The sequence below is a fragment of the Phasianus colchicus genome, chromosome 29 (genome assembly GCF_987193195.1).
Source record: "Phasianus colchicus chromosome 29, bPhaCol1.hap1.1, whole genome shotgun sequence".
In the NCBI taxonomy this organism is placed as follows: Eukaryota; Metazoa; Chordata; class Aves; order Galliformes; family Phasianidae; genus Phasianus; species Phasianus colchicus.
The window spans coordinates 5,060,033-5,082,207 of NC_143464.1; the positions used below are offsets into that span (position 1 = coordinate 5,060,033).

At 64.4% G+C, this 22,175-nt stretch overlaps 1 protein-coding gene across 4 annotated transcripts in view; it reads left to right on the top strand.

The window, feature by feature from the left end:
• The window catches only part of FLNA (filamin A), a 94,723-nt gene that overhangs the window by 26,695 nt on the left and 45,853 nt on the right, over positions 1-22,175 (top strand). For all 4 annotated transcript variants that reach the window (XM_090126618.1, XM_090126619.1, XM_090126621.1 and 1 more), the window contains 10 exons: positions 3,471-3,608; positions 5,280-5,403; positions 6,867-7,003; positions 8,785-8,978; positions 11,375-11,488; positions 13,625-13,768; positions 14,265-14,388; positions 16,937-17,097; positions 19,622-19,712; positions 21,104-21,273. In XM_090126618.1, the coding sequence (XP_089982744.1) occupies positions 3,471-3,608; positions 5,280-5,403; positions 6,867-7,003; positions 8,785-8,978; positions 11,375-11,488; positions 13,625-13,768; positions 14,265-14,388; positions 16,937-17,097; positions 19,622-19,712; positions 21,104-21,273 (1,397 nt within the window). The remainder of the gene's footprint in view (positions 1-3,470; positions 3,609-5,279; positions 5,404-6,866; positions 7,004-8,784; positions 8,979-11,374; positions 11,489-13,624; positions 13,769-14,264; positions 14,389-16,936; positions 17,098-19,621; positions 19,713-21,103; positions 21,274-22,175) is intronic.

Consider the following 22,175-nt stretch of genomic DNA (forward strand, 5'->3'; position numbering starts at 1 on the left):
CTCAGCTTTAAATGGAGGGTGGGGGGCTGAGCCCTAAATGGGGGCTGAGCCCCAAATGGGGGGTGGGGGGCTGAGCCGTAAGTGGGGGCTGGGGCAGAAATGGGAGGTGGGGGCTGCCCCATAAGTGGGGGGCTGAGCCCTAAATGGGGGCTGGGGGCTGCCCCATAAGTGGGGGGCTGAGCCGTAAATGGGGGGTGGGGGGCTGAGGGCTGAGCCGTAAATGGGGGCTGGGGGCTGCCCCATAAGTGGGGGCTGAGCCCTAAATGGGGGCTGGGGTGGAAATGGGGGGTGGGGGCTGCCCCCCAGAAGTGGGGGGCTGAGGCGTAAATGGGGGGTGGGGGCTGCCCCATAAGTGGGGGCTGGGGCGGAAATGGGGGGTGGGGGATGAGCCCTAAATGGGGGGTGGGGGGAAATGGGGGGTGGGGGCTGCCCCATAAGTGGGGGGCTGAGCCCTAAATAGGGGGCTGGGGCGGAAATGGGGGGTGGGGGCTGCCCCCCATAAGTGGGGGGCTGAGCCCTAAATGGGGGGTGGGGGGCTGAGCCGTAAATGGGGGCTGGGGCGGAAATGGGGGCTGGGGGCTGCCCCATAAGTGGGGGGCTGAGCCCTAAATGGGGGGTGGGGGCTGAGGCATAAATGGGGGCTGGGGGCTGCCCCATATGTGGGGGGCTGAGCCCTAAATAGGGGGCTGGGGGGCTGCCCCATAAGTGGGGGGCTGAGCCATAAATGGGGGGTGGGGGGCTGCCTCAGAAGTGGGGGCTGGGGGCTGAGCTCTAAATGGGGAGTTGAGGTCTGCCCCATAAGTGGGGGTCTGCCCCATAAGTGGGGGGCCGAGCCCTAAATGAGGGGTGGGGAGCTGACCCACAAGTGGGGGGCTGAGCTGTTCTGGGTTGGGGTCTCTGCCCCATAATTCGGGGTTGGGGGTCTGCCCCACAAGTGGGGGGCTGACCCATAAGTGGGGATCTGTCTTGTTCTGTTTTGGGGTCTCTGCCCCATAATTCGGGGCTGGGGGTCTGCCCCACAAGTGGGGGTCTGCTTTGTTCTGGCTTGGGGTCTCTGCCCCACAAGTGGGGGTCTGTGTGCCTCTGCCCCACAAGTGGGGGGCTCTGTCCTGTCCTGCCATTTCTGCCCCCCAAGTGGGGGTCTCTGTGCCTCTGTCCCTCTCAGTTTGGCGTCCCTGCCCCACAACTCGGGGGTCTCTGCCCCATAACTTGGGGGTCTCTCACCTCTGTGCCTCTGCCCCCTAAGTGGGGGTCTCTGTGCTTCTCCCCCCCCCCAAAATGGGGTCCCTGTACCTCTGCCCCCCAAGCGAGGGTCTCTGAACCTCTGCCCCACAAGTGGGGGTCTCTGTGCCTCTCCCCCCCCCCAAATGGGGGTCTCTGCCCCCCCCTCCCCAAAGTGGGGGTCTCTGAACCTCTGCCCCACAAGTGGGGGTCCCTGTGCCTCTGCCCCACAAGTGGGGGTCCCTGTACCTCTGCCCCACAAGTGAGGGTCTCTGAACCTCTGCCCCACAAGTGGGGGTCTCTGTGCCTCCGCCCCACAAGTGGGGGTCTCTGTGCCTCTGCCCCCCCCCAAATGGGGGTCTCTGCCCCCCCCTCCCCAAAGTGGGGGTCTCTGAACCTCTGCCCCACAAGTGGGGGTCCCTGTGCCTCTGCCCCACAAGTGGGGGTCCCTGTACCTCTGCCCCACAAGTGAGGGTCTCTGAACCTCTGCCCCACAAGTGGGGGTCTCTGTGCCTCCGCCCCACAAGTGGGGGTCTCTGTGCCTCTGCCCCCCCCCAAATGAGGGTCTCTGTTTCTCTGCCCCCCCCCAAGTGAGGGTCTCTGTGCCTCTGCCCCCCCCCAAATGGGGGTCTCTGCCCCCCCCCACAAGCGGGGGTCTCTGTGCCTCTCCCCCCCCCAAATGAGGGTCTCTGTTTCTCTGCCCCCCCCCCAAGTGGGGGTCTCTGAACCTCTGCCCCACAAGTGGGGGTCTCTGTGCCTCTGCCCCTCCCCAAATGGGGGTCTCTGCCCCCCCCCCCAAGCGGGGGTCTCGTCTCTGTTTCTCTGCCCCCCCCCAAATGAGGGTCTCTGTTTCTCTGGCCCCCCCCAAGCGGGGGTCTCTGCGCCTCTGCCCCCCCCAAATGGGGGTCTCTGCCCCCCCCCCCAAGCGGGGGTCTCTGTGCCTCCGCCCCCCTCAGTTGGGTGTTTCTGCCCCCCAAGTGTGGGGGGGTCTCCCCGCCCCCTAACTGTGCTCTGCCCCCCAAGTGGGGGGGGGGTCTCCCCGCCCCCTAACTGTGCTCTGCCCCCCAGCCCGCCGCTCTGTCTGCTCTGCCCCCCCCTCGGGGCTCTGTCTGCTCTGCCCCCCCCCCGGACTCCGCTCTGTCTGTCCTCCATCTCTGCTCCTCCTGCTGACGGTATGGGGAGATGTGGGGAGATGTGGGGCGGTGTGGGGAGATGTGGGGCAGTGGGGGGGGGTGGGGGGTCCCTACAGGTCCGGGACCCCCGTGGTGGTGGGGGGTGGGGGGAGGAGGGCGGGGGTCCAGTGGGGTCTGGGGGGTTTGTATGTGGGGCTGGGGGGGGGTCAGTGCCCCATAGATGTGGGTCAGAGCCCTACATGAGGTTTCCTGCCCCATAGATGTAGGTCAGGGCCCTAGAGATGGGGGTCAGTGCCCCATAGATGGGGGTCAGGGCCCTATAGATGGGGGTCAGGCCCTATAAGTGGGTCAGGCCCTACAGATGGGGGTCAGGGCCCTACATGAGGTGTCCTGCCCCATAGATGGGGGACAGGCCCTAGAGATGGGGGTCAGTGCCCCGTAGATGGGGGTCAGGGCCCTACATGAGGTTTCCTGCCCCATAGATGGGGGGCAGGATCCTATAAGTGGGGTCAGTGCCCCATAGATGGGGGTCAGGGCCCCATAGATGGGGGTCAGGGCCTATAAGTGGGATCAGGGCCCTGTAGGTGGGGGTCAGGGCCCCATAGATGTGGATCAGGCCCTACAGATGGGGGTCAGGGTCCCATAGATGTGGGTCAGTGCCTTATAGATGTGGGTCAGGCCCCATAGATGTGAGTTAGGCCCTATAGATGTGGGTCAGGCCCTATAGATGTGGGTCAGGCCCTATAGATGTGAGTCAGGCCCATAGATGGGGGTCAGTGCCCCATAGAGGGGAGTCAGGCCCTATAGATGTGGATCAGGCCCTATAGATGGGGATCAGGGTCCTATAAATGGGGGTCAGGCCCTATAGATGTGGGTCAGGGCCCTACATGAGGTGTCCTGCCCCATAGATGTGGATCAGAGCCCCCCCCATCCATTGGTGCCATCCCCCCCCACCTGCAGCCCCCCATGGGGACCCTATGGGGTGGTTGGGGTCCGCCCCACACATTGCCCCCCCCCCCACCCCCCATGGGGTCCCTATGGAGTGGTCTGGGGTCTCTATGGGGTGGTCTGGGCTCCGCCCCACAAGTAACCCCCCCTTTTTTCCCCCCCCCCCAGCCTGCAACCCGTCGCAGTGCCGCGCTGTGGGGAGGGGGCTTCAACCCAAGGGGCTGCGGGTGAAGGAGGTGGCCGACTTCAAGGTGTACACCAAGGGGGCCGGGCCTGGGGAGCTGAAGGTCAACGTCAAAGGGCCCAGTGAGTTGGGGGGGGCGTGGGGGGGGTCGTGGGGGGAGATTTGGGGGTTTTGGGGGGGAGATGTGGGGGTTTGGGGGAGATTTGGGGGGAGATCTGGGGGGTTGGGGGGGTTGGGGGTCCAATGGGGAGCTGAAGGTCAACGTCAAAGGGCCCAGTGAGTTGGGGGGGGGCGTGGGGGGGTCGTGGGGGGAGATTTGGGGGTTTTGGGGGGAATTTGGGGGGAGATGTGGGGGTTTGAGGGGGAGATTTGGGGGTTTGGGGGAGATCTGGGGGGAGATGGGGGGGGTTGGGGGTCCAATGGGGAGCTGAAGGTTGCCATCAAAGGGCCCAGTGAGTTGGGGGGGGGGCGTGGGGGGGGTCGTGGGGGAGATTTGGGGGTTTTGGGGGGGAGATGTGGGGGTTTGGGGGGAGATTTGGGGGGAGATCTGGGGGGTTGGGGGTCCAATGGGGAGCTGAAGGTCAACGTCAAAGGGCCCAGTGAGTTGGGGGGGGGTCGTGGGGGGGTCGTGGGGGGAGATTTGGGGGTATGTGGGGTCCCTGTGTGGGTCCCAGTGTGGGTCTGGGGTCTCCATACGGGTTTGGGGTCCATGGGGGTGATTGGGGTCCCCTTGTGGGTCTGGGGTCCCCTTGAGGGTCCCTCTGTGGGTCTGGGGTCCATGGGGGGTGATTGGGGTCCCAGTGTGGGTCTGGGGTCTCCATATGGGTCTGGGGTCCCCCTGAGGGTCCCTTTGTGGGTCTGGGGTCCCCATGTGGGTCTGGGGTCCCCATGTGGATCCCTTTGTGGGTCTGGGGTCCATGGGGGGGTGATTGGGGTCCCAGTGTGGGTCTGGGGTCCCGCTGAGGGTCCCCTTGTGGGTCTGGGGTCCCCATGTGGGTCTGGGGTCCCACTGAGGGTCCCTCTGTGGGTCTGGGGTCCCCATGTGGGTCCCTCTGTGGGTCTGGGGTCCCCATGTGGGTCCCTTTGTGGGTCTGGGGTCCCGCTGTGGGTCTGGGGTCCCGCTGAGGGTCCCTCTGTGGGTCTGGGGTCCCCATGTGGGTCCCTTTGTGGGTCTGGGGTCCCGCTGTGGGTCTGGGGTCCCTTTGTGGGTCTGGGGTCCCGCTGAGGGTTCCTCTGTGGGTCTGGGGTCCCCATGTGGGTCCCAGTGTGGGTCTGGGGTCCCGCTGAGGGTCCCTCTGTGGGTCTGGGGTCCCTCTGTGGGTCTGGGGTCCCCCTGAGGGTCCCTCTGTGGGTCTGGGGTCCCCATGTGGGTCCCCATGTGGGTCTGGGGTCCCGCTGTGGGTCTGGGGTCCCCATGTGGGTCCCAGTGTGGGTCTGGGGTCCCCATGTGGGTCTGGGGTCCCACTGAGGGTCCCTCTGTGGGTCTGGGGTCCCGCTGTGGGTCCCTCTGTGGGTCTGGGGTCCCCATGTGGGTCTGGGGTCCCTTTGTGGGTCTGGGGTCCCGCTGAGGGTCCCCCTGTGGGTCTGGGGTCCCCCTGAGGGTCCCGCTGTGGGTCTGGGGTCCCCATGTGGGTCCCCATGTGGGTCTGGGGTCCCCATGTGGGTCTGGGGTCCCGCTGTGGGTCTGGGGTCCCCATGTGGGTCCCAGTGTGGGTCTGGGGTCCCCATGTGGGTCTGGGGTCCCCATGTGGGTCTGGGGTCCCGCTGAGGGTCCCTGCCCCCATTTCCCGCAGAGGGCGCGGAGGCGGTGAAGCAGAAGGATTTGGGGGACGGGGTCTTCGCCTGCGAGTTCGTCCCCAGCGCCCCCGGCCCCCACAGCGTCAGCGTCACCTATGGGGGGCAGCCCATCCCCCGCAGGTGGGACCGCAGCCCCGCCCCACACATCCCGCCCCACACATCTTGCCCCACACAGCCCTGCCCCATAGATCTCAGCCCCACACAGCCCTGCCCCATAGATCTCAGCCCTGCCCCACACATCCCTGCCCCACACATCCCTGCCCCACACATCCCAGCCCCACACATCCCAGCCCCACACAGCCCTGCCCCACACAGCCCTGCCCCATAGATCACAGCCCTGCCCCACACAGCCCTGCCCCACACAGCCCTGCCCCATAGATCACAGCCCCACCCCACACATCCTGCCCCACACAGCCCTGCCCCACACAGCCCTGCCCCATAGATCACAGCCCCACCCCACACATCCTGCCCCACACAGCCCTGCCCCATAGATCACAGCCCCGCCCCACACAGCCCTGCCCCACACAGCCCTGCCCCACACATCCCTGCCCCACACATCCCGCCCCACACATCCCTGCCCCACACATCCCAGCTCCACAGATCTCGGGGGGGGGTCTGTGTGGGTCTGGGGGGATCAATATGTGGGTGGGGGGGGGTCTGGGGGTCGATGTATGAGTGGGGGGAGTCTGGGGGGGGGCTGGGGGTCAATGTGTGGGTCTGGGGGGGGTCTCTATGGGTCTGGGGGGTCTGGGGGGCTCAATGTATGGGTGGGGGGGTTCTATGGGGGTCTGGGGGTCGATGTGTGGGTGGGGGGGGTCTCAATGGGTCTGGGGGGTCTGGGGGGGTCAGTGTGTGGGTGGGGGGGGTCTGGGGGTCGATGTGTGGGTGGGGGGGGGTCTCAATGGGTCTGGGGGTCTCAGTGGGTCTGGGGGTTGATGTGTGGGTCTGGGGGGGTCTATGGGGGTCTGTGGGTCTGGGGGGATCAATATGTGGGTGGGGGGGGTCTGGGGGTCGATGTGTGGGTGGGGGGGGGTCTATGGGGGTCTGGGGGTCAATGTATGGGTGGGGGGGGTATGGAGGGGTCTGTGTGGGTCTGGGGGGGTCAGTGTGTGGGTGGGGGGGGGTCTGGGGGTCGATGTGTGGGTGGGGGGGTCTGGGGGGGTCTGTGGGTCTGGGGGGGTCAATATGTGGGTGGGGGGGGTCTGGGGGTCGATGTATGGGTAGGGGGGGTCTCTATGGGTCTGGGGGTCTGGGTGGGGGTCAATGTGTGGGTGGGGGGGGGTCTGGGGGGTCGATGTGTGGGTGGGGGGGGGTCTCTATGGGTCTGGGGGTCTCAATGGGTCTGGGGGGGTCAATGTGTGGGTGGGGGGGGTCTGGGGCTCGATGTGTGTGTGGGGGGGGTCTCAATGGGTCTGGGGGTCTCAATGGGTCTGGGGGGGGGTCAATGTGTGGGTGGGGGGGGTCTGGGGGGGTCTGGGGCTCGATGTGTGTGTGGGGGGGGTCTCAATGGGTCTGGGGGTCTCAGTGGGTCTGGGGGCTTCGATGCGTGGGTCTGAGCCGGCCTTTCCCCCCCCCCCCCGCAGCCCGTTTGAGGTGCAGGTGGCCCCGGGGGGGGGCACCCCCAAAGTGCGGGCCTGGGGGCCGGGGCTGCAGGGCGGCACCGTGGGCTGCTCCGCCGATTTCGTGGTGGAGGCGCTGGGGGACGACGTGGGAACCTTGGGTATGGAGGGGGGGGTCCTGGGGGGGTTTTGGGGGGAGTTTGGGGGGAGTCTGGGGGTCCTGGGGGGGAGTTTGGGGGTCCTGGAGGGGATTTGGGGCAGTTTGGGGGGAGTTTGGGGGTCCTGGAGGGGATCTGGGGGGAGTTTGGGGGGAGTTTGGGGGTCCTGGGGGGGATTTGGGGGGAGTTTGGGGGTCCTGGGGGTCTTGGGGGAAGGTCCTGGGGGGGATTTGAGGGGAGTTTGGGGGTCTTGGAGGGGATTTGGGGGGAGTTTGGGGGGCAGTTTGGGGGTCCTGGGGGGGTTTTGGGGGGAATTTGGGGGTCCTGGGGGGGTTTTGGGGGGAATTTGGGGGGAGTCTGGAGGTCCTGGGGGGGAGTTTGGGGGTCCTGGGGGGGTTTTGGGGCAGTTTGGGGGCAGCTTGGGGGTCCTGGAGGGGATTTGGGGGGAGTTTGGGGGTCTTGGAGGGGATTTGGGGGGAGTTTGGGGGTCCTGGGGGGGTTTTGGGGGGAGTTTGGGGGGAGTCTGGGGGTCCTGGGGGGGAGTTTGGGGGTCCTGGAGGGGATTTGGGGCAGTTTGGGGGCAGCTTGGGGGTCCTGGAGGGGATTTGGGGGGAGTTTGGGGGTCCTGGAGGGGATCTGGGGGGAGTTTGGGAGAGTTTGGGGGTCCTGGGGGTCTTGGTGGGGGGTCCTGAGGGGGATTTGGGGGGACTTTGGGGGTCTTGGAGGGGATCTGGGGGGACTTTGGGGGGAGTTTGGGCCCCGCCCCCCTCTCTCCCTTCTCCATCCCCTTCTCCCCCCCTCTGCCCCCATCTCTCCCCCCTCCCCCTCCCCTCCCCTCTCCCCCCTCCCCCCCTCCCCTCCCCCCCTCTGATCCTCCCTCTCCCCCCCTTTCCCCCCCACTCTCCCCTCTGCCCCTCTTTTACCCCCCTCCCCTCCTCCCCTTACTCCCCTCCCCCCCTCTGCCCCCCACTCCCCCCCTTTTCCCCCTCTGCCCCCCATCTCCCACCCTCCCACCCCCCCTCCACTCTCACTCCCCTCCTTTCCCCCCTCCTGCCCCCATCTCCCCGCCTCCGACCCCCCCTCCCTTCTCCCCCCCATCCCCCCAACCCCCTCTCCCTCTCCCTCTCCTCCCCCATCTCCCCCCCATACCCCCCCTTCCCCCCTCCCCTCTGCCCCCCATCCCCCCCTTTTCCCCCCTCCTCCCCCCATCTCCCCCCCTCCCACCCCCCCCATCTCCCCCCCTCCTCCCCCCATCTCCCCCCTTCCCACCCCGCTCCCCTCTCCCCCCCCAAACCCCTCTCCCTCCCCCCCTCTGCTCCCATCTCCTCCCCTCCCCTCTGCCCCCCTTCCCCCTCCCCTCTTACTCTCCTCCCTCCCCCTCCCCCCCAACCCCCTTCCCTCCCCCCTCCTCCCCCCATCTGCCCCCCATACCCCCCCCTTCCCCTCTCCCCCCCTCCCACCCCCCCTCCCCTCTTCCCCCTTTCCCCCCACCCCTCTCACTCCCCTCCCTCCCCCTTTCCCCCCCCAACCCCCTCTCCCTTCCCCCCTCCTCCCCTCACTCCCCCCCTTTCCCCCCTCCCCCCCTCTGCCCCCATCTCCCCCCTTCCCACCCCCCTCTCCTCCCCCCCTCCTCCCCCCATCTCCCCCCCATACCCCTGCTCCCCCTCCCTTCTGCCCCCCATCCCCCCCCCCCCCTCACTCCCCCCCCTTTCCCCCCCCTCCCCCCCTCTGCCCCCATCTCCCCCCCCCCCCCCCCCCCCCGTTTAACCCCTTGCTGCCCGCAGGTTTCTCGGTGGAGGGCCCGTCGCAGGCGCGCATTGAGTGCGACGACCGCGGCGACGGCTCGTGCGACGTGCGCTACTGGCCCACGGAGGCGGGCGACTACGCGGTGCACGTCCTGTGCGACGGCCGCGACATCGCGCGCAGCCCCTTCATGGCCGCCGTGCGCCCCGCCGCCCGCGACTGCTGGCCCGACAAGGTCGGCCCCCACCCCAAAACAGCCCCTAAATGGCCCCAAATATGGCCCCAAAAACGGCCCCAAGCCCTGCCGCAACTGCTGGCCCGACAAGGTCGGCCCCCAGCCCCAAAATGACCCCTAAACGGCCCCAAATCGGCCCCAAAATCGGCCCCAAAGTGACGACAGAATGGCCCCAAAAACGGCCCCAAAATGACCCCAAAATTGGCCCCAAATACGGCCCCAAAATGGCCCCTAAATGGTCCCAAATATGGCCCCAAAATGGCCCCAGAATGGCCCGCAAATGGCCCCAAAATCGGCTCCTAAATGGCCCCAAAACGGCCCTGAAATTGGCCCCGAAATCGGCCCCAAAGTGGCCCCAGAATGGCCCCAGAATGGCCCCAAAAACGGCCCCAAAATCGGCCCCAAAATGACCCCCAAAACGGCCCCAAAACGGCCCTGGAATTGGCCCCAAAATCAGCCCCAAAGTGGCCCCGAAATGACCCCAACAATGGCCCCCAAATCGGCCCCAAAGTGGCCCCGAAATGACCCCAACAATGGCCCCAAAATGGCCCCAAGCCCTGCCGCGACTCCTGTCCCGACAAGGTCGGCCCCCACCCCAAAAACGGCCCCAAATCGGCCCCTAAATGGCCCCAAAATGGCCCCAAAAACGGCCCCAAAATGGGCCCCAAAGTAGCCCCAGAATGGCCCCAGAAATGACCCCAAAATTGGCCCCAAAAACGGCCCCAAAACGGCCCCAAGCCCTGCCGCAACTGCTGTCCCGACAAGGTCGGCCCCCACCCCGAAACGACCCCAAAAACGGCCCCAAAATGGCCCTGAAATTGGCCCCAAAATCGGCCCCAAAAACGGCCCCAAAACGGCCCTAAGCCCTGCCGCAACTGCTGTCCCGACAAGGTCGGCCCCCACCCCGAAACGACCCCAAAAACGGCCCCAAATCGGCCCCAAAATGGCCCTGAAATTGGCCCCAAAATCGGCCCCAAAAACGGCCCCAAAACGGCCCCAAGCCCTGCCGCGACTGCTGTCCCGACAAAGTCGGCCCTGTGCCCCAAAACGGCCCCAAAATGGCCCCAAATCGGCCCCAAAATGGCCCTGAATTTGGCCCCGAAATCGGCCCCAAAGTGGCCCCAGAATGGCCCCAAAAACGGCCCCAAAATGACCCCAAAATTGGCCCCAAAAACGGCCCCAAAACGACCCCAAGCCCTGCCGCGACTCCTGTCCCGACAAGGTCGGCCCTGTGCCCCAAAACGGCCCCTAAATGGCCCCAAATCGGCCCCAAAATGGCCCCAAAATGACCCCAAAATTGGCCCCAAAAACGGCCCCAAAACGGCCCCAAGCCCTGCCGCAACTGCTGTCCCGACAAGGTCGGCCCCCACCCCGAAACGACCCCAAAAACGGCCCCAAATCGGCCCCAAAACGGCCCCAAAATGGCCCTGAAATTGGCCCCAAAATCGGCCCCAAAAACGGCCCCAAAACGGCCCCAAGCCCTGCCGCGACTGCTGTCCCGACAAAGTCGGCCCTGTGCCCCAAAACGGCCCCTAAATGGCCCCAAATCGGCCCCAAAATGGCCCTGAATTTGGCCCCGAAATCGGCCCCAAAGTGGCCCCAGAATGGCCCCAAAAACGGCCCCAAAATGACCCCAAAATTGGCCCCAAAAACGGCCCCAAAACGACCCCAAGCCCTGCCGCGACTCCTGTCCCAACAAAGTCGGCCCTGTGCCCCAAATCGGCCCCAAAATGGCCCCAAATCGGCCCCAAAATGGCCCCAAAATGACCCCAAAATGGCCCTGAATTTGGCCCCGAAATCGGCCCCAAAGTGGCCCCAGAATGGCCCGCAAAAGGCCCCAAAATCGGCCCCAAAAACGGCCCCAAAACGGCCCCAAGCCCTGCCGCGACTCCTGTCCCGACAAGGTCGGCCCCCACCCCGAAACGGCCCCTAAATGGCCCCAAAAATGGCCCCAAAACGGCCCCTGAATGACCCCAAAATTCGCCCTAAAATGACCCCTGAAAGGCCCCAGAATGACCCCAAAATGGCCCCAGAATTGGCCCCCAGATCTCCCCCAAAGACCCCTTGGACCCCACAGACCCCCCCAGGACCCCCCCAAGACCCCTCCCCAACTCCCATCCCCCCCAACCCCCCCCCAGGACCCCCAAACCACCCCTCAGAGCCCCCCCAAAGACCCCTTAGACCCCCCAGGACCCCCCCAAGACCCCTTCCCAACTCACATCCTTCCCCCCCCACTCACATCCCCCCAACCCCCCCAGGACCCCCAAACCACCCCCAGATCTCCCCCAGATCTCCCCCAAAGACCCCTTGGACCCCCCAGGACCCCCCCAGGACCCCCCCCCAGGACCACCCCCTCCCCAAAACTCACCCCCCCCCTCCCCACGTGCCCCCCCCAGGTGAAGGCGTACGGCCCGGGTTTGGAGCCCACCGGGGTGGCCGTCAACCAGGTGGCCGAATTCACCGTGGATGCCAAGCAGGGGGGGAAGGGACCCCTCACGGTGCAGATGCAGGTGGGGAGGGGGATTGGGGGTGTTGGGGGGGGAGGTGGGGGTCTGAGGGGGGTCCTGGGGGGGGGTGGGGGGGATTGGGGGGTCGTTGTGGGGGGTTTGAGGGGTCCTGGGGGGAGCAGGGGGTCCCAAGGGGGGAGTTGGAAGGTTGTTGGGGGGGGGTTGGGGGGTCCCAAAGGGGGAGTTGGGGGGTCTGGGGGGGGGTTGGGGGGTTTTGGGGGGGGGTTGGGGGGTCCTGGGGGGAGTAGGGGGTCCCAAGGGGGGAGTTGGGGGGAGTTGGGGGGTCCCAAGGGGGGAGTTGGGGGGGTGTTGGGGGGTCCTGGGGGGAGTAGGGGGTCCCAAGGGGGGAGTTGGGTGGGGTTGGGGGGGTCCTGGAGGGAGTTGGGGGTCCCAAGGGGGGAGTTGGGGGGAGTAGGGGGTCCCAAGGAGGGTCCTGGGGGGAGTAGGGGGGTCCCAAGGGGGGAGTTGGGGGGGTGTTGGGGGTCCTGGGGGGAGTAGGGGGTCCCAAGGGGGGAGTTGGGGGGAGTAGGGGGTCCCAAGGAGGGTCCTGGGGGGAGTAGGGGGGTCCCAAGGGGGGAGTTGGGGGGGTGTTGGGGGGTCCTGGGGGGAGTAGGGGGTCCCAAGGGGGGAGTTGGGGGGAGTAGGGGGTCCCAAGGAGGGTCCCAAGGGGGGAGTTGGGGGATCCATTTGGGATCTGTGGGTCCCATGGGTGCTGTGTGGGTCCCATTTGGGATCCGTGGGTGCCATTTGTGCTGTGTGGGTCCCATTTGGGATCTTTGGGTCCCACTATGGATTGTGTGGGTCCCATTGGGACCCTTGGGTGCCACGGGTGCCATGTGGGTCCCATTTGGGATCTGTGGGTCCCATTTGGGCTCTCTGGGTCCCATTTGGGATCTGTGGGTCCCATTTGGGATCTGTGGGTCCCATTGGGACCCTTGGGTGCCACGGGTGCCGTGTGGGTCCCATTTGAGATCTCTGGGTCCCACTATGGGATCTGTGGGTCCCAGTATGGGATCCGTGTGTCCCATTTGTGCTGTGTGGGTCCCATTTGAGATCTCTGGGTCCCATTTGGAATCCGTGTGTCCCATGGGTGCCATGTGGGGCCCATTTGTGCCGTGTGGGTTCCATTTGGGATCTGTGGGTCCCACTATGGGATCCGTGTGTCCCATTTGTGCTGTGTGTGTCCCATTTGTGCTGTGTGGGTCCCATTTGGGATCTCTGGGTCCCATTTGGGATCTGTGGGTCCCATTTCTGATCTGTGTGTCCCATTTGTGCTGTGTGGGTCCCATTTGGGATCTCTGGGTCCCATTTGTGCTGTGTGTGTCCCATTTGGGATCTCTGGGTCCCATTGGGATCCGTGTGTCCCATTTGTGCTGTGTGGGTCCCATTTGGGATCCGTGGGTCCTATGGGTACCATGTGGGTCCCATGGGTGCTGTGTGTGTCCCATTTGGGATCTTTGGGTCCCATTTGGGATCCGTGTGTCCCATTTGTGCCGTGTGGGTCCCATTTGGGATCTGTGGGTCCCATTTGGGCTCTCTGGGTCCCATTTGTGCTGTGTGTGTCCCATTTGGGATCCGTGGGTCCCATTGGGACCCTTGGGTGCCATGGGTGCCATGTGGGTCCCATTTGAGATCTCTGGGTCCCACTATGGGATCCGTGGGTCCCATTTGAGATCTCTGGGTCCCATTGGGATCCGTGTGTCCCATTTGAGATCTCTGGGTCCCATTTGGGATCTCTGGGTCCCATTTGGGATCTCTGGGTCCCATTTGAGGTCTCTGGGTCCCATTTGGGATCTGTGGGTCCCATTGGGATCCGTGTGTCCCATTTGTGCTGTGTGGGTCCCATTTGGGATCTGTGTGTCCCACTGGGATCCGTGTGTCCCATTTGTGCTGTGTGGGTCCCATTTGGGATCTGTGGGTCCCATTGGGATCCGTGGGTCCCATTGGGATCCGTGGGTCCCATTTGGGATCCGTGTGTCCCATTGGGATCTCTGGGTCCCACTATGGGATCCGTGGGTCCCATTTGAGGTCTCTGGGTCCCATTTGGGATCTGTGTGTCCCATTGGGATCCGTGTGTCCCATTTGTGCTGTGTGTGTCCCATTGGGACCCTTGGGTGCCATTTGTGCCGCGCCCCACAGGACGCGGATGGCTGCGCGGTGGAGGTGGCGGTGAAGGAGCGCGGCGACGGCACCTTCGGCTGCAGCTACAGCCCCAGGAAGGCCGTCAAGCACACGGCGCTGCTGGCCTGGGGGGGGGTCAACATCCCGCACAGCCCCTTCAGGGTGAGACGCCCCTCTGCCCCCCACTGCGCCCCCCACTGCGCCCCCCACTGCGCCCCCCACTGCGCCCCCCATTGCACCCCCCATTGTGCCCCCCACTGCGCCCCCCACTGTGCCCCACTGCGCCCCACTGCGACCAATGCGCCCCACTGCAGCCCCACCCAGACCCCAACCCCACCCAGACCCCATCCCCACACGGACCCCACCCAGACCCCAGCCCCCCACAGACCCCATCCCCACCCAGACCCCAGCCCCACACGGACCCCACCCAGACCCCATCCCCCCCATGGACCCCAGCCCCCCACAGACCCCATCCCCACCCAGACCCCAATCCCACCCAGACCCCATCCCCACATGGACCCCAACCTCACCCAAACCCCAGCCCCACGCAGACCCCAACCCCACACAGACCCCATCCCCCCCATGGACCCAGACCCCATCCCCCCATAGACCCCAACCCCACACCGACCCCATCCCCACACGGACCCCTGCCCCACAGGTGGGGGTTGGGGCCGGCAGCCACCCCAACAAGGTGAAGGTTTACGGCCCTGGCGTGGCCAAAACGGGGCTGAAGGCCCACGAGCCCACCTACTTCACCGTGGACTGCGCCGAAGCGGGGCAGGGTGAGGGGCTGGGGGGGAAATGGGGGGGTGGGGGGCAATGGGGGGGAAATGGGGCTGGGGGGGGATGGGGGGGAATGGGGCTGGGGGGGAAATGGGGGGGTGGGGGGCAATGGGGGGGAAATGGGGCTGGGGAGGGAAATGGGGCTGGGGGGGGAAATGGGGGGAATGGGGGGAATGGGGTGGGAATGGGGGGGATGGGGGGAAATGGGGCTGGGGGGGAATGGGGAGATGGGGTGGAAATGGGGGGGATGGGGGGGAATGGGGCTGGGGGGGGAAATGGGGGGGTGGGGGGCAATGGGGGGGAAATGGGGCTGGGGGGGAATGAGGAGATGGGGTGGGAATGGGGGGGATGAGGGGGAATGGGGATGGGGGGGGGAATGGGGGGGATGGGGGGGAATGGGGCTGGGGGGGAATTGGGGGGGTGGGGGGGAATGGGGTGGAAATGGGGCTGGGGGGGATGGGGGGATGGGGTAGAAATGGGGGGGATGGGGGGGAATGGGGCTGGGAGGGGATTGGGAGGAAATGGGGCTGGGGGCAGTGGGGGGAATGGGGTGGGGATGGGACTGGGGGGTAAGGGGGGATGGGGTGGGAATGGGGCTGGGGGTGGAAATGGGGGGGATGGGGGGGAATGGGGCTGGGGGTGGAAATGGGGGGGTGGGGGGCAATGGGGGGGAAATGGGGCTGGGGGGGGATGGGGGGGTGGGGGGCAATGGGGGGGAAATGGGGCTGGGGGGGAATGAGGAGATGGGGTGGGAATGGGGGGGATGAGGGGGAATGGGGATGGGGGGGGGAATGGGGGGGATGGGGGGGAATGGGGCTGGGGGGGAATTGGGGGGGTGGGGGGGAATGGGGTGGAAATGGGGCTGGGGGGGATGGGGGGATGGGGTAGAAATGGGGGGGATGGGGGGGAATGGGGCTGGGAGGGGATTGGGAGGAAATGGGGCTGGGGGCAGTGGGGGGAATGGGGTGGGGATGGGACTGGGGGGTAAGGGGGGATGGGGTGGGAATGGGGCTGGGGGGGGAAATGGGGGGAATGGGGTGGGAATGGGGCTGGGGGGGAAATGGGGGGGATGGGGTGGGAATGGGGCTGGGGGGGAAATGGGGGGGATGGGGGGAATGGGGGGGAATGGGGCTGGGGGGGAAATGGGGAGATGGGGTGGAAATGGGGGAGATGGGGGGGATGGGGTGGGAATGGGGCTGGGGGGGATGGGGAGATGGGGTAGAAATGGGGGGATGGGGGGAATGGGGCTGGGGGGGCGGAAATGGGGCAGAAATGGGGATGGGGCAGAAATGGGGTGGAAATGGGGCTGGGGGGGGGAATGGGGGGAATGGGGTGGGAATGGGGCTGGGGGGGGATGGGGAGATGGGGTGGAAATGGGGGGGATGGGGGGGAATGGGGCTGGGGGGGCAGAAATGGGGCTGGGGGCTGGTGGGGGGATGGGGTGCAAATGGGGATGTGGGGGAGTGGGGCTGGGGGGGGGAATGGGGCTGGGGGGGAGTTGGGGGGGTTGGGGTGGGAATGGGGTGGAAATGGGGCTGGGGGGGATGGGGGGATGGGGTGGAAATGGGGCTGGGGGGGGAATGGGTGAAATGGGGTGGAAATGGGGCTGGGGCAGAAATGGGGCTGGGGAGGAAATGGGGGTGGGGGAATGGGGTGGGAATGGGGTGGGAATGGGGCTGAGGGGCTGGGGAAATAGGGCAGAAATGGGGCTGGGGGCTGGTGGGGGGATGGGGTGGAAATGGGGCTGGGGGGGTGGGGGGGAGTGGGGAGGTTGGGGTGTGTTCCTATGGCTCTGGGTTCTCTATGGGGTCCCTATGGGGTCTCTATGGGTGTCTATGTGTTCCTATGGCTTTGGGGTTCTCTATGGGTCTGTATGGGTTTTTAGGGGTCTCTGTGGGTCTCTATGGGGTCTCTGTGTTCCTATGGTTCTGGGGTTCTCTATGGGGTCTCTGTGGGTCTCTATGGGGTCTCTGTGTTCCTATGGCTCCGGGGTTCTCTATGGGGTCCCTATGGGATCCCTATGGGTCTCTATGGTTCCCTATGGGGTCCCTATGGGTCCGTGACCCCCCCCCCGCCCCCCAGGCGACGTGAGCATCGGCATCAAATGCGCCCCCGGCGTTGTGGGTCCCAGCGAGGGTCCCTGTGGGGTCTCTGTGGGTCTCTATGGGGTCTCTATGGGGTCTCTATGGGGTCTCTATGGGTCTTGTGTATCTATGGCTCTGGGGTTCTCTATGGGGTCTCTATGGGTCTCTGTGGTCTCTATGGGATCTCTATGTGTTCCTATGGCTCTAGGTACTCTATGGGGTCTCTGTGGGTCTTTATGGGGTCCCTATGTGTCTCTTATGTGTTCCTATGGCTCTGGGTTCTCTATGGGGTCTCTGTGGGTCTCTGTGGGTCTCTATGTGTTCCTATGGGTCTGGGGGTCTCTATGGGGTCTCTATGGGTCTCTATGGATTCTTATGGCTCTGGGTTCTCTATGGGATCCCTATGGGTCTCTATGGTTCCCTATGGGGTCCCTATGGGTCCGTGACCCCCCCCGCCCCCCAGGCGACGTGAGCATCGGCATCAAATGCGCCCCCGGCGTTGTGGGTCCCAGCGAGGCCGACCTGGACTTCGACATCATCCGCAACGACAACGACACCTTCACCGTCAAGTACACCCCGCAGGGCCCGGGGCAGCACACCATCATGGTGCTCTTCGCCGACCAGGTGGGCAGGGGGCGCCTGGGGGTCTTCATCTGACCCCTGTGGGTCCTCTCAGATCTTCTTTGGTCCTTCCAGGACCTATGGGGGCACTTAGGGGGCAGGGGGTCTTCATCTGACCCCTATGGGTTCTCTCAGATCTGCTTTGGTCCTTCCAGGACCCTTGGGGGGCAGGAGGTGGCACTTGGGGGGCAAGGGGGGCACTTGGGGGGCAGGGGGTCTTCATCTGACCCCTATGGGTCCATTCAGACCTGCTTTGGTCCTTCCAGGACCCTTGGGGGCCGGGGGGTCTTCATCTGACCCCTATGGGTCCTATCAGACCTGCTTTGGTCCTTCCAGGACCCTTGGGGGGCACTTAGGGGGCAGGGGGTCTTCAACAGATCCCTATGGGTCCATTCAGATCTGCTTTGGTCCTTCCAGGACCCTTGGGGGGCGGGGGGTCTTCAACAGATCCCCTATGGGTCCATTCAGATCTGCTTTGGTCCTTCCAGGACCCTTGGGGGGCGGGGGGTCTTCATCAGACCCCTATGGGTCCATTCAGATCTGCTTTGGTCCTTCCAGGACCCTTGGGGGCACTTAGGGGGCAGGGGGTCTTCATCTGACCCCTATGGGTCCATTCAGATCTGCTTTGGTCCTTCCAGGACCCTTAGGGGGCAGGAGGTGGCACTTGGGGGGAAAGGGGGGCACTTGGGGGGCAGGGGGTCTTCATCTGATCCCTATGGGTCCATTCAGACCTGCTTTGGTCCTTCCAGGACCCCTGGGGGCACTTAGGGGACAGGGGGTCTTCATCTGACCCCTGTGGGTCCTCTCAGATCTTCTTCAGTCCTGCCAGGACCCTTGGGGGCACTTGGGGGGCAGGGGGTCTTCAGCAGATCCCTATGGGTCCATTCAGATCTGCTTTGGTCCTTCCAGGACCCTTGGGGGGCAGGGGGTCTTCATCTGACCCCCATGGGTCCATTCAGATCTGCTTTGGTCCTTCCAGGACCCTTGGGGGGCGGGGGCTCTTCATCAGACCCCTATGGGTCCATTCAGATCTGCTTTGGTCCTTCCAGGACCCTTGGGGGCACTTAGGGGGCAGGGGGTCTTCATCTGACCCCTATGGGTCCTCTCAGATCTGCTTTGGTTCTTCCAGGACCCTTAGGGGGCAGGGGGTCTTCATCTGACCCCTATGGGTCCTATCAGATCTGCTTTGGTCCTTCCAGGACCCTTGGGGGCACTTAGGGGGCAGGGGGTCTTCATCTGACCCCTATGGGTCCTCTCAGATGTTCTTTGGTCCTTCCAGGACCCTTAGGGGGCAGGAGGTGGCACTTGGGGGGAAAGGGGGGCACTTGGGGGGCAGGGGGTCTTCATCTGATCCCTATGGGTCCATTCAGACCTGCTTTGGTCCTTCCAGGACCCCTGGGGGCACTTAGGGGACAGGGGGTCTTCATCTGACCCCTGTGGGTCCTCTCAGATCTTCTTCAGTCCTGCCAGGACCCTTGGGGGCACTTGGGGGGCAGGGGGTCTTCAGCAGATCCCTATGGGTCCATTCAGATCTGCTTTGGTCCTTCCAGGACCCTTGGGGAGCAGGGGGTCTTCAGCAGATCCCTATGGGTCCATTCAGATCTGCTTTGGTCCTTCCAGGACCCTTGGGGGGCAGGGGGTCTTCATCTGACCCCCATGGGTCCATTCAGATCTGCTTTGGTCCTTCCAGGACCCTTGGGGGGCGGGGGCTCTTCATCAGACCCCTATGGGTCCATTCAGATCTGCTTTGGTCCTTCCAGGACCCTTGGGGGCACTTAGGGGGCAGGGGGTCTTCATCTGACCCCTATGGGTCCTCTCAGATCTGCTTTGGTTCTTCCAGGACCCTTAGGGGGCAGGGGGTCTTCATCTGACCCCTATGGGTCCTATCAGATGTTCTTTGGTCCTTCCAGGACCCTTAGGGGGCAGGAGGTGGCACTTGGGGGGAAAGGGGGGCACTTGGGGGGCAGGGGGTCTTCATCTGATCCCTGTGGGTCCTCTCAGATCTGCTTTGGTCCTTCCAGGACCCTTGGGGGCACTTAGGGGGCAGGGGGTGACAGATTTGGGCTCAGATCCCCTTTTTTGGGGCCAGATTCCAGCAATTTGGGCTCAGACCCCTCAGTTTGGGTTCAGATCCCCCCATTTTGGGTTCAGATCCCCCCTTTTTGTGTTCAGATTCCCCTATTTGGGCTCAGACCCCCCATTTTTGGGCTCAGATCCCCCTTTTTTGGCCCCCTTTTGGGCTCAGACCCCCCTTTTTGGGTCCCTAACCCCCTTTTTGGGTTCAGATCCCCCTTTTTGGGCTCAGACCCCCCCTTCTTGGGTCCCTAACCCCCTTTTTGGGCTCAGACCCCCCCTTTTTGGGTCCCTAACCCCCTTTTTGGGTCCCTAACCCCCTTTTTGGGCTCAGACCCCCCCTTTTTGGGTCCCTAACCCCCTTTTTGGGCTCAGACCCCCCTTTTTGGGTCCCTAACCCCCTTTTTGGGCTCAGACCCCCCTTTTTGGGTCCCTAACCCCCTTTTCCCCCCAGGCGACCCCCAGCAGCCCCATCAAGGTCCGCGTCGACCCCTCGCACGACGCCAGCAAAGTGAAGGCCGAGGGGCCGGGGCTCAGCCGCACCGGTCAGTGCCTGGGGGGCAGCTGTGGGGCAGCTGTGGGGCTGGGGGGTGGCTGTGGGGGGGCAGCTGTGGGGCTGGGGGGCAGCTGTGGGGCAGCTGTGGGGCAGCTGGGGGGCTGTGGGCTGTGGGGCGGCTGTGGGGCAGCTGTGGGGCTGGGGCCTGGGGGGCAGCTGTGGGGGGGCAGCTGTGGGGCTGGGGGCTGGGGGGCGGCTGTGGGGCAGCTGGGGGGCTGTGGGGCAGCTGGGGGGCAGCTGGGGGGCAGCTGTGGGGCTGTGGGCTGGGGGGCAGCTGTGGGGCAGCTGTGGGGCTGGGGGGCAGCTGTGGGGCAGCTGGGGGGCAGCTGTGGGGCTGGGGGTTGGGGGGCGGCTGTGGGGCAGCTGTGGGGCTGGGAGCAGCTATGGGGCTGAGAGGTGGCTATGGGGCAGCTGTGGGGCTGGGGGCTGAGGGGCGGCTGGGGGGCAGCTATGGGGCTGGGGGTGTTTGGGGGCATTTTGGGCCATTTTTGGGGTGTTTTGAGTCATTTTTGGGTCACTTTTGGGGCATTTTGGGTCATTTTTGGGGCGTTTTGGGGGCATTTTGGGACATTTTGGGGGCTTTTTGGGTCATTTTTGGGGCGTTTTGGGGCAGTTTGGGGTCATTTTGGGGGCGTTTTGGGGCGTTTTGGGGGCGTTTTGGGTCATTTTTGGGGCATTTTGTGTCATTTTGGGGGCGTTTTTGGGGCATTTTGGGTCATTTTGTGGGCATTTTGGGGCTGTTTTAGGGCTTTTTGGGGCGTTTTGGGTCATTTTTGGGTCATTTTGGGGGCACGTTGTGACATTTTTGGGTCATTTTGGGGCGTTTTGGGTCATTTTGGGACATTTTGGGGGCACGTTGGGGCATTTTGGATCATTTTTGGGGCGTTTTGGGGCCTTTTGGGTCATTTAGGGTCATTTTGTGGGCATTTTGGGGGCACGTCGGGGCATTTTGGGTCATTTTTGGGGCGTTTTGGGGCATTTTCGGGGCGTTTTGGGTCATTTTTGGGTCATTTTGGGGGCACGTTGGGACATTTTGGGGGCGTTTGGGGAGCATTTTGGGGCATTTTGGGGGCATTTTGGGACATTTTTGGGTCATTTGGGGGCGTTTTGGGTGTTTGGGGGCGTTTTGGGTCATTTTTGGGGCGTTTTGGGTCGTTTTTGGGGCGTTTTGGGTCGTTTTTGGGGCGTTTTGGGGTCATTTTGGGGCGTTTGGGGGCGTTTGGGGGCGTTTTTGGGTCATTTTGGGGCGTTTTGGGTTATTTTTGGGGCGTTTTGGGTCATTTTGGGGGCGTTTTGGGTCATTTTGGGGGCGTTTTGGGGCGTTTTTGGGGCGTTTGGGGGCGTTTCTGGGGCCGCTGGCGAGGCGTGCCGTGTTCGCAGGGCTGGAGGTGGGGAAGCCCACGCAGTTCACGGTGCTCACCAAGGCTGCCGGCCGCGCGGCGCTGGACGTGGAGGTGACGGGGCCAGGCAAGGGCGAAGCCGTGCGGGACCTGGAGGTGAAGGACAACCATGACGGCACCCACACCGTCACCTACACCCCTGTGCAGCAGGTATGGCGCCAAAATGCCACAAATACGACCCAAAATGGCTCAAATCCGACCCGAAATGGCTCAAATCCGACCCGAAATGGCACAAATCCGACCCGAAATGGCAAAAATCCGACCCGAAATGGCTCAAATCCGACCCAAAATGGCTCAAATCCGACCCAAAATGGCACAAATCGGACCCGAAATGGCTCAAATCCGACCCAAAATGGCACAAATCCGACCCGAAATGGCACAAATCCGACCCGAAATGGCACAAATTGGACCCAAAATGGCTCAAATCCGACCCAAAATGGCTCAAATCCGACCCAAAATGGCACAAATCGGACCCGAAATGGCTCAAATCCGACCCAAAATGGCACAAATCCGACCCGAAATGGCTCAAATCCGACCCAAAATGGCACAAATTGGACCCAAAATGGCAAAAATTTGACCCCAAATGCCCCAAATCGGACCCAAATCTGACCCCCCAAAATCCCCCCCAAAATTCCCCCCTATGGCCTTAAATCCCCCCCAAATCCCCCTAAAATCCCCCAAATCCCCCCGTAACCCCCCCAAAATGCCCCCCAAATCCCCCCATATCCCCCCATAACTCCCCTAAAATCCCCCCAATTCCCCCCATAACCCCCCTAAAATCCCCCCCAAATCCCCTTAAATTCCTTCCAAAGTCCCCCCAAAATCACCCCATATCCCCCCCATAACCCCCCCAATGCCCCCAAATCCCCCCATTACCCCCCCATAACCCCCCCAAATCCCCCCCAAATCCCCCCATAATCCCCCAACCTCCCCCCGACCCCCCTAAAATCCCCCCCAAATGCCCCCAAATTCCCCCATAACCCCCCAACCCCCCCTGACCCCCCTAAAATCCCCCCCAAATCCCCCTATAACCCCCCTAAAATCACCCAAAA